Source organism: Theileria equi, assembly GCF_000342415.1.
Source record: "Theileria equi strain WA chromosome 4 map unlocalized gcontig_1105316255039, whole genome shotgun sequence".
In the NCBI taxonomy this organism is placed as follows: domain Eukaryota; phylum Apicomplexa; class Aconoidasida; order Piroplasmida; family Theileriidae; genus Theileria; species Theileria equi.
This window is the reverse complement of record NW_004668229.1, coordinates 250,916-265,829: the sequence shown is the minus strand read 5'-3', so window position 1 is coordinate 265,829 and position 14,914 is coordinate 250,916. Positions and strand designations below refer to the sequence as shown.

The window sequence follows — 14,914 nt, the reverse complement described above, 5'->3', positions numbered from 1 at the left end:
TTGCGTATTTACATTACAAAACACATACAAAGTTAGGTCATGTATTACGTTTTAATGTATTTTATTCCTGTATAGTAGAATCCGGATGGACGCTCCACTTGTAGGAGCGTCACTGGCAGTTTATATTTACTTTCACGGAATAGAATCACACCTTTGCATTACCATGTACGTATTGCTGTAATATTTAAAGTTCATGTCATTTTAAAATGTAAAATATTGCCCAGATGGGCTATAGGAATCGCAGCTTTATAGCATTGTTATGTCTGGTGATACTGTTTGATTTACCATTTACTTTTCATCTGAAGTCGACTAAATTATTCATAAGTTGCAGCTATATCGGAACAAATTCTCTATGTAGAGATAAACTGCGAGTTTCTGAGAATGACTACCCTGGAATATTGTACAATGGGAGCAAATATGCATTTCTTTCGCCTATAAAACTTCATTTAAACACACATAGCTCCGTAAAGTTGAACGCTGAGTTTAAATTTGATGAAAAAAAGGCGAAACGCAAGAAACATGCTTCAAATAAGCCGAAGAAGACAGATAAAGAGAAGCATACACTGGAAGGATTAACTCGTATCGCAACCAAGAACACACAAGAATGGGTGTTGTCTAAGGAACTGGAGAAATTTTTCAGAGAAGCGGATTATATTCCGAATAAAATGAGGTTACCAACTCCTCCCAGCATAAGTTCTCCTTCTTATGATGCACTCTTGTATCTAAAAGGCTTGCCATTTGAAACAACTGAGGATGAAATATTCAATTGGCTCAAAAACTATGACATTGTTTCCATTATTTTGATAAAAAATGAAAAGGGACTGTTCACAGGAGATGCATATGTACGCTGTGCAAACATTGCCATTAGGGACACTGTTGCCAAGGAAATGGATAACAAAGAATTGGGGGTTCGTTACATACAGATTTTCCGCGTGAATGAGAATGCATATTTGGAGTATTATTATTCTGGATACAGAAAAGAACCAGCAAAGAGGAATTTTGTTGATATTTCACTTTTAGTGGTCCCAGAGTCTAAAAGGAAAAAACAGATGGAGAGTAAAGAACAGAAAATGTATCATATAGATGAGATAAAGACAGGAATGCGTATTACCGGAACTGTCACCGAAGTATACAAGAATGGAGTAATTGTAGATTGTGATGTTTATGATGTAAAAGATGGATTTAAGGAAAATGTTATTTGTGTGTTGAAGAGGAATAGAATCGCAAAGAATGTAGGAATTGAGGGACAACATATGGAGTGGCTCAAGAGTAAGGACCTTGTTATTTTTCCTGGACTGCAGTTAAACCTTTATGTTGAAAAGGTAAGAGATACAACCGCAAGGAAGACATATGATAAGGACATTTGGATTGAACACTTTTCAGAGTCTCTGATAAAGACGTATACGCAAAAGGTTGTTTTTATTCCGGAAGAATCAGAAGCCAAAGCTGAAGAATCAACATTAGAAGTGAAAACTACACCAGATTATTCTGTAGATGCTCCAGAATATGCCATAAAAAATACTGAAAAAGTTGTGAACATCAGGAGTGACAAACACACAATTCACACTCCTGCTAAGAATTTTGAATCTAGGAAGCTGGTATACCTAACAATGGATTCTACTGTAAGTGAAGATAAGGCTATTTGGTGGGAAAAGAAGATTTTGCAAAAATATCTCAAGAACGCAGAAATTAAAGACTTTGATAACGTTGCTGTTAAAAATGCAATTCAATATCACGCATCAAAAATGGCATCTACGGCTGAAAATGTAGAAAAGGATGAACTAGTATCGGGAAAGAGACGAATTTATGGAAATATATCTCATCATGAGCTCACTCCAGGCAATTTTCAATCAGAGGATAAAAAAGTTGCTACCAAAAAACAGGTCGATTTCCCAGTTACTGAAACAATTGAAATAGAGTCCTCACTATATGATACTAGCCCGTCTTCCTCAGATAGATACAGTGAAATGGTAAAGGAATTTTTCAAGGACTCTGGTGATATGAAGGATGGAGTTATGTATCATGGTTTTAATAATTCCTCTGGGGAATCTGAACATGACTATAGTGATCTGGAAGGAGACGAAAGAAAAGCAAACTATTACAATAATATACTATACCAAGACCCAAAAGATGAATTGGAATTATTTCCAAGAATAACCCTGTATGACCCATCCATAAAATTACCCACAAATGGACTTTTGTTAAGAACATCAGAAGTTCCAAGGCTAACGAATGACCAAGTTAATGCAATTTTACAAATTTTGGGCAAAGAACCAGGGGATGAACCTTCGGCTAATCGTATTCTTCTAACCGAAACGATCACCAACGAAGGTCTGCCAACGGACTTATCTCCGCAAACTCTGATACAAAAAGGTTTGTATAAGGTTAAACAATCCAAACGATCTATGAAAAAGATTATTAACCTTACAAAGCATCTAACTGGTAGAAGATTCACGCAGGAAGATCTTGATTCCGCTTCCAAAAAAGAGCTCCAAATGCTTGTGGAAGAATCACTCTACAAGTTCCTAAACTGGAATCCGGAACAAAAGGTAAAGAAGGATTTTATTAACAACTATTGCTATTTGTTGGACAAGAGACTTTCTCTTCCAAATATTAGTGACATTGTTCCGACACGTGAATTCCCAGAAAATATAGATTCGTTTTCCAGCATAGATCATGAGATAGAAAGTGCTGTAAATGTTACCACTTCACCAGAATCACAAAATGAGGGGGATAAAATCATTGAAAAGATGTGGAACGATCTGAAGTGGATTATAGTCATCAACATTTATGGCAAGCAAAGCGACCTTGAAGAGATCATCAAGGATATTAAAGGGACTGACAAGCAATTCAATATGGATTTAAATGCAGCAAAGAACTCACTGAACTCCGAAGTTTTAAAATTATTGGAAGAAGCTGTGGATTAGTTGCATCCATAATTTTTAATATTTACAAGTTTCTCCAAAGCTACCTTTACTCTACATAACTGAGATATTTACTTTGATAGGTTCATATGAATTAAAATAGAATATTGAGTGTGATTATCCGAATTTACCATGAAATGACCGAGAGAACCCATGTAAAACTTCTTCCTCCCCTGAATTGCTCCAAGTATGGTTCCATAACTATTTCAGTGCCAAAATTGCAGAGAACTGTATATGTGTCCCGCTCATAATAGAGAAAATACTGATTAGATGTGTAGACTATTTATGGATTTGAAAGGCCTCTGTTCCCTGAACTCCGTCCCCATATAAAACTACCAATTCCTTTTCATTGGTTTGCTTACATTGCCTAACTTTGTTAAAAGTCAAACATTTCAATGATAAGAAATGGGTGATGACAAGGAAGGCAGTAAAAAGTCTGTTCCTAGTAGCGTATCAGTTGTATTGGACATCACCAAGGGTATAGACGAGAAAGCGTTCCAAGTCGTGAGGCAAAAACCATATGATATTCAAATAACGACATATATTCCGCGTAAAGGACACATTCTGACCAAGATCTTGGAAGGAAGCTCTATTATATGGATAGGATCTTGGGATGATGACGAAAAATGCACAAAGGTTTCAATATGTTCACACAATGGCCAATTTTTAGCTCATTTACATACAGTGGAGCCAGGGTTCTCTGAAAGGACGAGTCATTACATGAAGTTAAAGCGATCATGGAATGTCATTAGCGAAGATGTCTTCTACGAAAGATTCACACGTTTGGTATTTAGTAATTCTATACTCTACCCATTGACTTTGGATATTGGAAAAGTTGTGGATACATTCCATTTCTTTGTAAATCGGTCGGAAAAACTTCCATTTTCAATTTATATGCCAACTCCAGGGTATATTTTGAGTAGAGTTTTTGATGGTCTTACTACCATTTGGAAGAGTAACTCCATTTATGAGACTTGTGCATACGTTAGCGTATATCCTAACATTGGAAAACCTTTGCTTGCGCATTTGATAATTGCTAATTCTAAGGGTGATGATGAAGCACTGTTTTTCAGGAAAGCTCTAATGCGTTGGAAACCGATTTCTAAAGATGAATACACTAGTAAGCTAGAGGAAGTTGGACTAAAACAGTATGAGTTAAAGACAACAATCGGATTTGACATAATTCATCCAGATACAAACAAATTTAACATCAAGCTTTCATATATCGCAAACATCCACACTTACATATCGGTGCCACTCCCAGGATTCAAGGTGAATAGAGTTATAGATGATGGATTTCCAATTTGGAAAGCTAAAGATGATGAAAAATGCGTATATATTTGCTATTCTACGGATGAAAAAGACCCATTCTTGTCTCACCTATTGATTTCTGACTCTGAAAACAATTGCAGACTCGTTTACTATTCAAAGCATTTAGATGGCACTTGGACTGAAATAGACAGTCTCAAATATTTTTCAATACTTACCAATAGGAATGATCCAATTTACACACACACTGTTGAGGAACCACGGCTACTAATGAGTAGTTTCAAAAATAAGGACGGTCTTAGGATAAAGACTTATGCATCAAGAGTGGATGATCCAAAGGGAAGTGTAATTCTTGTTCATGGACTTCGTTCCCATTTCAGATCTACATTTTGTAAGTATAATTACAATTGGAACTGCAAAACCTTTGGATTCCCAATTTTTCCAACTATTTCAACTGTAACAAATGTACAAACTGAATCAATCTACAATGATTTGAAGTTTGGTTTAGGTAAAGATAAATATAAATATTTCTTTGAGAATACGTGTCTGGATGGAATTGATGCATTTTCAATATCGTCAAGATACGAATATGAGGGAAGTTTTATGGAATGCCTCAATAGGATGGGTTACAATGTATATGGTTTAGACTTGCAATCACACGGTCTTTCTGAATCCCAAACAGAGAAACGATGCTATGTTAGTGATTTCAAGGATTACGTTTATGACGTGCTTCAGTTTGTGAGTATCGTCAAGAGAGGTAAATTTGGGGACCCCAATCAAGTTTATAATGAGAGAACTATCTACAAGGCCCATTCTACTGATGCCAAGTATCATATTCTAGGAAGCTCCATGGGTAGTAATATTGTTATGCAAGCCGTGCAAGAGTTTCACAAAAACGCTAAAAAGGAAGCCAAATTCATGGATTCTCTGATTTTTCCATCAGGAATATTGAATGTAAATGGTTTGAATGCACATAAAAAGAAATTTGGTGATCAAATAACTAAAATTCTTTTATCATTTGCACCAAAAACGGACAACCCTTTAGACAATCCATTTGGTTACGGGGAAACTTTTGGAACGTATCTGAGATTCAAGGTATATTGTTACATATCTCATACATTTAATTTAGGATCCTATGTTTTTTATTAAGAGGATGACCCCTAAGGCGTTCGTTTCGTCATTGAATGCCCATAGTTATGCAACAGAAAACATGACCTTTTACCCTTCGTATTTGCCTGCTTTATTCATAGATGTTTCGGGTGATTCTATTCCAAATGCAAGGGTAAGTATACTACCATATGTCAAACATCTATGTAGGAACGCAAGAACGCAATATATAATCACTTGAGGGGTAGAGAGAATGTGAAGTTTGTGGAAGTGGAGGGTAATTGTCACAATACAATAGCTCCGCAGTTTTTATCAAATGTAGCTCCAATTTTGAACGATTGGCTTGGTAATATAGCCAACAATCCTTTGACAGAAGAGTCAGCCTAATTTTGTTTCAATTTGTGTCATGGAATTTACCTATACGTTTCCATACTAATCAGTACATGGTTTTTATGGCTAAAAATGCGCATTTATTGTGAAGGGGAACTTATTTATCAGTGTAAGTGTAATACATGTATCGAAAATGGATATGAAGGAACTTTGTGAGAGGTAGAATGTTTCTCTTCATATCTTTGCAGTTATTAACCTCTCAATCTATAGAAAAGCCATGGAGTTAGTGGAGTAAACACTAGAATAGAACGGTTATGGGTGGATTTGTGAACACATTTTTGAATCAATGATCAGCGATCCGATTTTGTGAAAACTTAACATTTCCTTCTACATTTGACATTATGGCCGAAAAATCATGAACTATGAGGACAATACGTGTTTATAATGTAAAAGTGGACGATGTCTATTTCCATTCAAGGAGATGTGTCTTTGAGCAAACTACTATCCATCTGGTCAGAGGGACCAATTTGGATCTTACAGTCTCAAGCTTCCAGTTAAAAAATAGTAAAATTATTCTATGTCGAAAATTTTGTGGAAATGTGCAATTATTTTGAGATAATGGATTCTGGCGACTAAGGAAGAGTAGATGAGACAATGGGGATGGAATCCATTCCTTGGTACTCGCGTCTTTGATTTTAGACATGGAACCGACGTATCATCGATATCGTTAGCCATTGTACTATAATATGAATAGATTTGTATATTAATCGCACATTTAGTTTTATATATGCTGTCTGGTGGCACATAGACAAGACAGCATGAAGGTAATCTTGAGATTTAATGAGAAGGATGATACATAGATATAGGTAAAGATTTTCCAAACTTCTCAGGAAAGGGACAAATGACAGGAGGTGGAGGTGAAGCAGCTGGGAATACCTCCACCACCTTCATCCATAGGTTTGCCATGTTCATGGCAGGATTCTCGCTTCTACAGACTCTACGTGTTGCCATTACGGCGGGAAGGTTTGCAGTGGTTAGGTTTGGCATTCCTAGTGGACAAATTGGCATCTTCATCAATTCCATTCACCATTCCATGGAGACAGCTGGAGATGTTGGTCTCTTCCTAATGTCGTTGTATGTCCTGTTTAGTAAGCGTAACAAGACTGTTGACTACATTGTATCAGTTGTTGCCATTTGGGGTCTTTTTGTGATGAACCTATTGTTGATAGTGGCATATTCAGTTGGAGGTGAACGTGGATGTCTTACCTTTTACTACTGGGTTCTCGTTATTGCTTCATTAGGGTTTGGTTTGGATGAATCTATATCCATTACCATTGGAGTTGCCGATGTTGCTTACTTTGGTCTTGGTATGCCCCTCTCTGGTATCATGGCCTGTCTATACCATGCCGTCTATCTCTACTTTGCCGAGAAGTTCCAGTGGTCTGACACATACTTTTGGATAGTGATTGGACAAATTGTGATATCAGCACTGGTTTCCGGTGTGGCAGCCGTTGTATGGACCATTGCATATTGGGATCCAGGGGGTGACAAGACTCCAGAAGTCCAAGGGGGTTCAGGGACTCCAGGAGGAGCTAACAATAATCACAGTGAGCCATTATGGAAGAGAGCTGGAAATGCTATATCCAATATGCTAATGTGTCTCTGCGGAATGAGTTGTATTTATGCCTTCTATCCAGCCATAGCGCCGTATCAATTTGTGAGTCCAGAGGCTGGTCATTTGATAGATTTAGCCTTGCTGTTCACAAGTGCCATTCCTTCTCTTGTTATTGCAGCTGTATGTTCATGGACTGATAAGGGTCCGGACAGACCATGGACTAATGATGGTAAAGGTAATTTTGCATGGTGGCACGCAACATGGCTGTTTATGATTCCCTATGTAACGGCAATGGTCTTGTGTATCTTTGCTATACACTACCCAAATTGGAGAAGTTCCAGGGCGATTTATGGCAATATATGGACCACAGGGATTATCACAGTTACTCTGAAATGCTGTGAGGAGACTCTAAAGGGTGTAGCCAACAGCGGTGTTGGAATGCAGGGTGAGTGTAAAGATGGCCAACTGTCAGCTCTGAATGCTCTTACAGCCCAGTTTACCATGGACATTGTTGCATACATTGGCGGTGGTTATGTCAAGGCTATTACAAAATACGATAGAGACAACTGGCCAACTAAACACTATGGATCCTGGAGGTCACTAGGATTTTGGGTTGGCAGTGCTCTTTCTGGTGGATTAAAATGTGTCCGTGAATCCTTTACTACGGACATTAGAGCAAATCTGATAACTGGGAATGAGGTCTTGTTTATTGTCTATGCTGATGAGTAAATGTCAGAATGTTGTATTTAATGCAGCTTTAATAGTACCATCTTTTATTTCAAGAGTTTCAGTCATTTTAAAATTCACTTTGTCAGGGCCTATCAAGGTCCGGTTGCATCTCAAAGTAACGATGGCAACATAGTATAAGCTCATCCCTGATTCATGTGAGGGACTATAATTTTTAACTTTTAGTAACTTATGTGTTTTGCCAAGCAGGCGTTTGCCCCCAGGCCCCGTGCCGGGCACCGAGTGTGGGCGCATTGTCCGTTGTCACCATCTTTTACCCTTATTTTATTTATTGTGACCTTTAAAGGTACACGATAGCCATCTTGCACGAAATTTCACATCTGTAGACTTTCAGGATGGGAACAATTAGGTCACCAACTTCAATGTTCTTTAGGAACTTTAGGATCCTTTACCAGAAGACTGTAAAACCGTGGCCCTGGATTTTTATGGGAACGGCACCTTTTCTACTCAATGCTTCGGGCTACTTCATCTTCAAGTCTGACAATAACAAGGACTATTATGGATATTAAGTTTAAATTGTAGCCGGGTTAGTAATGCCGGCAGGTAAAGTATTATTATGTTATATTTATGTGCTTGATACTCTCAATTCGTTTAGGATTTTTAGCTTTGCGATGTTCGTTGCACGTCTTTTCATTTGCCTTTGGAAGCGCTTTCGTTGGTTCATTTTGATGTTCTTCAAATAGTTTATCCTGACGTTTGATTTGACTTTTATCCAGCCTTTTTCAGTGTTTAGCTTGTATGATTTACCTGTACGTTGATTTTATGCTAGCGGATCAACCATACCTTTGAAATGGAATTCATCCCTCTTTGCTCCCCAGGGGAGGTTCCATGATATATGTCTGCGATCTTGAGGTATTGAACGATCATCCTCAAGGTACCGAAGTCCGTCATCATTCATATGTTGCTCTTCCTTTGGCTCTGGATCGTATTGGACAATTTTGATGAGTTGTGTTGACGTTGTGCAAGGGTTTTCATATTCTTTCAAGTTTGATAAATCGTCTTCATCATGGAGGAGATGCTCATTTAGTTGACCCGAATGATGTAGTTCTAGTATCTTATCATAAAGAGCAGGTCTATTCGGGTCTGTAGCATCGTTTTGGATTGATACAATATCGTCACATAGCAACTTTTCGGCTGCGAGAATTTGATTAGAAATGTTAGGGTCAAGCGTTCCAAATGCATGTAAACTGTCAAACTTGTTCACATTTGGCACATAGCCAAAGTTCAGCAGATTGAGGTACATGTATCTTTTTGCTGAAGAGTTTTTAAGAAGGTTGACAAATGTACTAAGAGCCCAGGGTCTTGTGAGTACTTGAGATATGTTTCGTTGTGTTGATGGGTATCTGATGAAATCCAAGGGAAGGGGTTGTGAATGCTTATCCAAAAGACCTGCGATGAATTTTCTGGAGAATGTTCCAAACTTTCTAACATAGTCTACCATGAATGGTATACTTATGCTCTGGTATCCTCTAGACAGGATTGCTACTAGTTCTGCCCTGCAAATCGGAGTAGCTAAGTTAGAAATGTGCCTGAATAGGGTTTGGTAAGAAACCAGGTTGTCTTTGTCTCTAAAGGTTGCTAATCTAGAAATTATCTTCAAAACAACTTCTGCAGGCATGTGCTTTACGAGGGTATAACATATCATGTGATGCAGGATTCCAAGAGGAAGTCGATCTACATCTAAAATGCGTATAGTTTCTCTCTGAACGCTACTTTTGTTTTTAAAGTTAGCCTTCAAGATTTTATTTTTCGGCTGGAACGTTTCATCAACCTTACCTAGTCTCTCTTGATAACTTTCATCTTTCAGAGTAGAAGACGTGTCCAATTGAGGTTTGGCATGCGATGGATTTCTACCAGATATGTCAGATGCTATAGATAGCAGCCTCGAGGTAGATGGAATAATTTTGAGCTCACGGTCTCTAATTTGTTCGTCTATTTTTAGTATATTTTTTTTCTCCATAAGCAGCCTTATTCGTTCCTTTTCTGCGCGTTCTACTGATAGTAGATGATGCATCTCTTGTTCTATCCGGTCGTTTAATGTGTCACCATCAGAATTCTGTTTTTGATATATAAACTCTGTTGAATCGTCAGTACAGGTATCGGAATTGATATATTGTTCATGTTCTTCTGTAGAACCAGAAGAATTAGAATACTTGTGCCAACACATTGCCGCTATGGATGATCCAATACCGCTTAGTTCAGCATCTATAAGAAAGTCTTGATTGGAATCCACCTTCTTGACAGATTTAAAATATTTTAACATACGATTTGATCCTTTGTTCGAGGTTTCTGGATCATTGTCATCAGTATTTGACGAATATAACATCTTTTGTTGAAATAATTTTCCATTTTGACATGTTTTGGAGAGCAAATTATTTCTACCCAGAAGATCCGAACAAAAGCGAGATATATACGACATTATCTAGCACATATGTTTTAAAATCAATTACATATACTATACATGGGAACTATATCATTTTTAACAGACTAAGGTCGTTGATAGGGGATACATCAATCCTCACCTCCGTAGACACCATACATCATTACAAATGCTGTTTCAGCGTCAAAGTTAGACCTAAGCTCCATTTTGGAGAGGTTAGATGATTTTGAGAAGATAGAACCGTACACATTTAGACAATTCTGTACCTGGCGCTGGTGTGATAATGCACTTTTGTGCAATATGGTAGAGGTTTAATTTGCGAGTTATAAATTTATAGTTTGTCTTGATGTGAGAGGAATAGTTCAAGAGAGTATATAACAGACTCACAGCTGAACATACGATCCACATTCTGAATACACTGGGACTAATGACCTAGTTTTCGCCCATATACGATATATATCTTGATAAACAACCAGACATTGTAAATATATATTGGAAATGGAATTTTCTACTGTAGATCTCAGTTGGCTACCATCTGATACCGAAGGTACTGCATTTACACACTTGGGAGGAACATTTATCTTTAGAGCAACTTGCGTTAGGATTTAGAATAATTTCAAATGCTTACAAGAGTAGAATCAGTACGCTTGAGACAGAGTTACGCTCGATGCGTGCTCTGATCGCTGAAAAGACCGATCAGGTATTTTCATACACGTGTACCTGATCATCCATAATATCACCTTTTAACACGTATTTCGTTAGTTGGCTGCATTGCAAAAGAAATACAGCTCCTTTGAGGTCCAGTTGATGGAATCTACCCAAAGAGGAAACCAATTGGCTGAGGAGAACAAGAACCTTGTATCTACAATTAAAAAGCTACAGAAGGATATTGATCGCTTAGAGACACTTAAAAAACTGGTTTTATCGTCTATCCAAGAGGATAACAACGAGGTTGAGAATTCGCATCGGTTTTTTTCCACTGACGAAATGATTCATAATCTTGCACCAAGGACCGTATTAGGTTTGCATTTCACATGGATGATAAAAGACATACAGAACTAAATCCCAATGATTCAGACGATAGTTTTACACGGAAAAAAGGTCATAGTGCTAGGAATATGCCCGCAGCAATTGGGTGAGCATATATTTTCAAATTTAGAAATTTGCAGAATAAATGGAGAGCGAGAGACTGTTGATGGTCGTCAATTTTTTAGGACAGCCAAAAGTGTGTTGAGTGGTGATGACTTCTCCTCCTTTTTGGCAACCATTAAAAAGTTCAATACACAACTCCAAACACGTGAAGAAACCTTGGCTCATGCTAGACATATATTTGGTGAGCACCATCCTAGACTTTTAGAAGAATTCAAGCAATTAATAAACCCAAAACATTAGTGTAGTTTGTTGATTTTAATGAAAATTATAATTCTTGGCTTATCGAGGTTTCATTCTAGGTATCTTGTAGAATGAGTCTGTAAACTATGGTATTCATGTTTTTGAATCAGAATACATGATATCAAAGAGTAATTTTGTTTCTACATTTTCACCCTTGTTTTTTTGGCATAGAATTTCAATTTTCCTCAGCTTATTGTAATAAAAGTCTTTGCTTAGTTTGTATACATGGTTCTCCTTTTGAGCTTCATGGAGCTTTCTTTTTAAAGTTTTAACTTCTTCATTTTGTTTTTTCAATTCCAGATTCAAGGACTCAATTAAATCCTTCGGATTAGTATCTGCATTATTATCGGAAAATCCATCCTTATACTCTAGGGGTTCTGAATCTGTACATGTACCTTGGGTACTGATTGGTTCCTGAGTATTTGTAGGTGTTTGTGATAGTGTACAAGTGTTTGTATTGTTCTGGTTATTTTGTACATCACCTTTGGAATTGGGGGAATCTACTTTATATGAGAGTTCATCAATATAGTCTTGTGTTATAGTATTCATAATAGCCCATTTTGGGAGCGAGTTCTTGACGTTTACTAGACTAAGAATCTTTTTGTTAAGTGATAGTGATTTTATGATTCCAGAGATTCTTCTGTGTAAACCATCGTATTTGTTGCTAGAGTCATGATGTGTATCCACAAAATGTTTCATCCATTGTAAAAATTCCAAATTATCTTGACAACGTCCCTTTATCAAACCTTGCACATTAATGTGTTTCGAGATGCTACAAAGTTTGAAAACATTCTGTAATAACTTGTAGTTGTGTATGTGTTCATATTCTAGTGATGAGTTCCATTTTATTTTACCAAGTGGCACTTTACCCGGGTAAATAACGTCCATAAGTTGGAGATAGACAGCACCGTTGCAACATTGCTCAATTTTAGTCAATTTAAGTTCCAACAGTTCATTTACCCACGCCAAAAGCTCGCTTCTACCGATAAATTGTGAATTATCCATACGTATTCATCACAAGGCAATACAAGGTTTGTAAAAGGGAGACAACTCGTGAAGGAATGTGTAAACTACGTCCCCACAGATAACGACAATGTATAAAGTAGAAATTATAGTGTGATTTAAATCATGCGAACCAACAATTTGTTGATGAGTTCCTCACGGTTTCCGGCATCACCCCCTCTGGTCTCTGAGAAGCCATGTCTCTTGGCAACAAATCCCTTGCGTGGTGAGCTGAGCTTGAATGGCCACAAGAAATTGGTAGCCTCCTTAAAGTGAGGTCCACAGGTATAGATCTCGTGTACCAAATCCTCAACACCATGAATGCCAAACTCTCCCAAATGCTCGCTGATCAAATCATCGCTGTTCAATCTGACTCTTTGGCGAGCTCCAGGGCGACCGATTTTGGCGTATCCTCTCTTGTATAACAACTTCCTAATGGTTCCTAGTGAAGGATATCCATATGTGACATATGGGTTGATAAGCTTGAGCATTTCGCTGGTGGCCTTGTTCATCTTGATGAAGACACCATTGTGAAGCTGCAAGAGACGGAAGAGTCTCAAAATAAGCTTTGGCTTTGGGGTAAGCTTGTTGATACCCTTTATTCTGACAACAAAGACAACCTTGGCTTCTGGCTCCTTGTAGAATGAGCCCTCGGCCTTTGCCTTACGTCTCAACTCAACAAGTTCCTTTTCCTGTTGCAAGTATTCCTCTGCATACTTGAGAGCTCTCTGCTTCAAGGCAACATGCCTTTTATGCTTCAACTCACGCAAGCGTGCCAACTCCTTTGCCTCCAAAGCGCGGAGCTTGGCATTGTGCTCCATCTTCTTACGGAGGCCCTCGTTGACGGACTCCTTCTTTAGGCCATGAAAGCTCTTGATAATAAAACGGCTCTATAGACAACATGACTAGTATATTATATGTATAAACAAACCTCCATGGTAATTAAAATGACGATATAAATCTCAATAATAATATAAATACCCTATAAAAATGATGAGTGGAACTATATGGTAAATAGGCAAAGTGGGAATCACATAGTTGTAAAAATAATGATTATATGGTGCAAAGCCACACTGTACCACGCAAAACTACACCAAATCCTAGAGACTAGAGGATAAAACTCAGACATATACGGATTAGAGTGTGAGATGCGCAAAGCGTGGACCAACAAACCATATACAATATGTCACAACATATACTAGACGTATAAACTTACCTTACAGAGTTCTAACAAATAAAAACATTAAAATTGAGTACCAGGTAACCCGGGAGTTGCAGAAGGCACGTGGGGCTTGGTAGGTGAATACGTTCAGCTCCAGGCTCTTACATTTCCTTTGATGTGCAAATATCATCAGTTTTCATATTGACACATATACACCAATTAAGTTCTAGTTTTCTCACAACCTTGATCCAGACATCATTTTTATTCCAGCGGTAGCGTCCGTTCCCGTATAAATCGACGTTTTTTGACGACAATTACGCGTGCCAAGACTGAGATTTTATTCTATTTACATATGTTTCCATAAAGGTGCCAAAGATTGTCTCTCGATGACAAACCATCTAGATGAGTCTTTTATCCTCGTTCATGTTGTATATCGCTTCTACGATTTTCTTAGCCATTAAATTTCATACGTTTTGTTTCTGAAATACCGTCTGAACTTATCCTGGTCGCCTTCGCAATGGTGTCTCCACAATTGTGTGTACAAGTTCACTTTATAAAAGTCTGTCGCTTAAAATGACAATCTAGTAGGATGTTCAAAGATATTTTGAATGGCCGTCTAACATTCAGGCCATATGTGAGTAGCATTTACAGATTTGTCCTTTTTGGCTGCCTTTGGCTTTTGATGAGGTCAGGACTATACGTCAGAAAATGTAGGTATATTTAACAAATTTTGTCCGTTCTACAAAGATTACACGTTTGTGCACAAAAATTCCTTCTGTAGTAAATAAACATCTCTTGGCAAACGGGATTCCAACGACATCACTTGTGATACCGGCACACGTTGGTTGTCTATTTCAGAGAATATAATGTCTTTAGACCTGGATTGTCGTTTTTTTGGCTGGAACCACTGCATTATATTGTATTTCCAAATATTTTAATGGGTTTCAGCCTATAAATATCGCAGATAACTTGTAAGTCAATTCTTG

The 14,914-nt window shown here is 37.7% G+C and overlaps 7 protein-coding genes across 7 annotated transcripts; 4 read left to right on the top strand and 3 right to left on the bottom strand.

Moving 5' to 3' along the window:
- Positions 1 to 224: 224 nt before the first annotated feature.
- Positions 225 to 2,927, top strand: BEWA_052550 (conserved hypothetical protein; the record flags this gene model as incomplete). Its single annotated transcript, XM_004832595.1, has 1 exon — positions 225 to 2,927. One exon carries the CDS (start codon positions 225 to 227, stop codon positions 2,925 to 2,927), a length of 2,703 nt encoding a protein of 900 aa, XP_004832652.1.
- A 402-nt stretch (positions 2,928 to 3,329) lies between these two features.
- On the top strand, positions 3,330 to 5,687 carry BEWA_052540 (conserved hypothetical protein; the record flags this gene model as incomplete). The annotated part of the gene is made up of 3 exons (XM_004832594.1): positions 3,330 to 5,288; positions 5,323 to 5,475; positions 5,511 to 5,687. The coding sequence occupies 3 exons, from the start codon at positions 3,330 to 3,332 to the stop codon at positions 5,685 to 5,687; spliced, it is 2,289 nt and encodes a 762-aa protein (XP_004832651.1).
- Positions 5,688 to 6,531: 844 nt separating this feature from the next.
- Positions 6,532 to 7,974, top strand: BEWA_052530 (conserved hypothetical protein; the record flags this gene model as incomplete). The annotated part of the gene is made up of 1 exon (XM_004832593.1): positions 6,532 to 7,974. The coding sequence occupies one exon, from the start codon at positions 6,532 to 6,534 to the stop codon at positions 7,972 to 7,974; it is 1,443 nt and encodes a 480-aa protein (XP_004832650.1).
- A 583-nt stretch (positions 7,975 to 8,557) lies between these two features.
- Positions 8,558 to 10,411, bottom strand: BEWA_052520 (conserved hypothetical protein; the record flags this gene model as incomplete). Its single annotated transcript, XM_004832592.1, has 2 exons — positions 8,558 to 8,739; positions 8,776 to 10,411. 2 exons carry the CDS (start codon positions 10,409 to 10,411, stop codon positions 8,558 to 8,560), a joined length of 1,818 nt encoding a protein of 605 aa, XP_004832649.1.
- Positions 10,412 to 10,557: 146 nt separating this feature from the next.
- Positions 10,558 to 11,806, top strand: BEWA_052510 (conserved hypothetical protein). The gene is made up of 5 exons (XM_004832591.1): positions 10,558 to 10,919; positions 10,960 to 11,072; positions 11,135 to 11,393; positions 11,429 to 11,507; positions 11,542 to 11,806. Exons 1-5 carry the CDS (start codon positions 10,871 to 10,873, stop codon positions 11,762 to 11,764), a joined length of 723 nt encoding a protein of 240 aa, XP_004832648.1. The 5' UTR covers positions 10,558 to 10,870; the 3' UTR covers positions 11,765 to 11,806.
- Positions 11,807 to 11,857: 51 nt separating this feature from the next.
- Positions 11,858 to 12,769, bottom strand: BEWA_052500 (conserved hypothetical protein; the record flags this gene model as incomplete). Its single annotated transcript, XM_004832590.1, has 1 exon — positions 11,858 to 12,769. The coding sequence occupies one exon, from the start codon at positions 12,767 to 12,769 to the stop codon at positions 11,858 to 11,860; it is 912 nt and encodes a 303-aa protein (XP_004832647.1).
- Positions 12,770 to 12,860: 91 nt separating this feature from the next.
- On the bottom strand, positions 12,861 to 14,006 carry BEWA_052490 (60S ribosomal protein L7, putative). Its single transcript, XM_004832589.1, has 3 exons — positions 13,983 to 14,006; positions 13,698 to 13,748; positions 12,861 to 13,656 (listed from the first exon to the last, which is right to left on the bottom strand). Exons 2-3 carry the CDS (start codon positions 13,701 to 13,703, stop codon positions 12,886 to 12,888), a joined length of 777 nt encoding a protein of 258 aa, XP_004832646.1. The 5' UTR covers positions 13,704 to 13,748; positions 13,983 to 14,006; the 3' UTR covers positions 12,861 to 12,885.
- Positions 14,007 to 14,914: the final 908 nt, after the last annotated feature.

Excerpts from the sequence above, each read along its gene's own strand:
- BEWA_052510 (XM_004832591.1), top strand. The coding sequence starts at position 10,871 with ATGGAATTTTCTACTGTAGATCTCAGTTGGCTACCATCTGATACCGAA. Across the intron at positions 11,073-11,134 it reads TCGCTGAAAAGACCGATCAG|TTGGCTGCATTGCAAAAGAA; the intron begins GTATTTTCATAC and ends GTATTTCGTTAG. Across the intron at positions 11,508-11,541 it reads AATATGCCCGCAGCAATTGG|AATAAATGGAGAGCGAGAGA; the intron begins GTGAGCATATAT and ends AGAAATTTGCAG.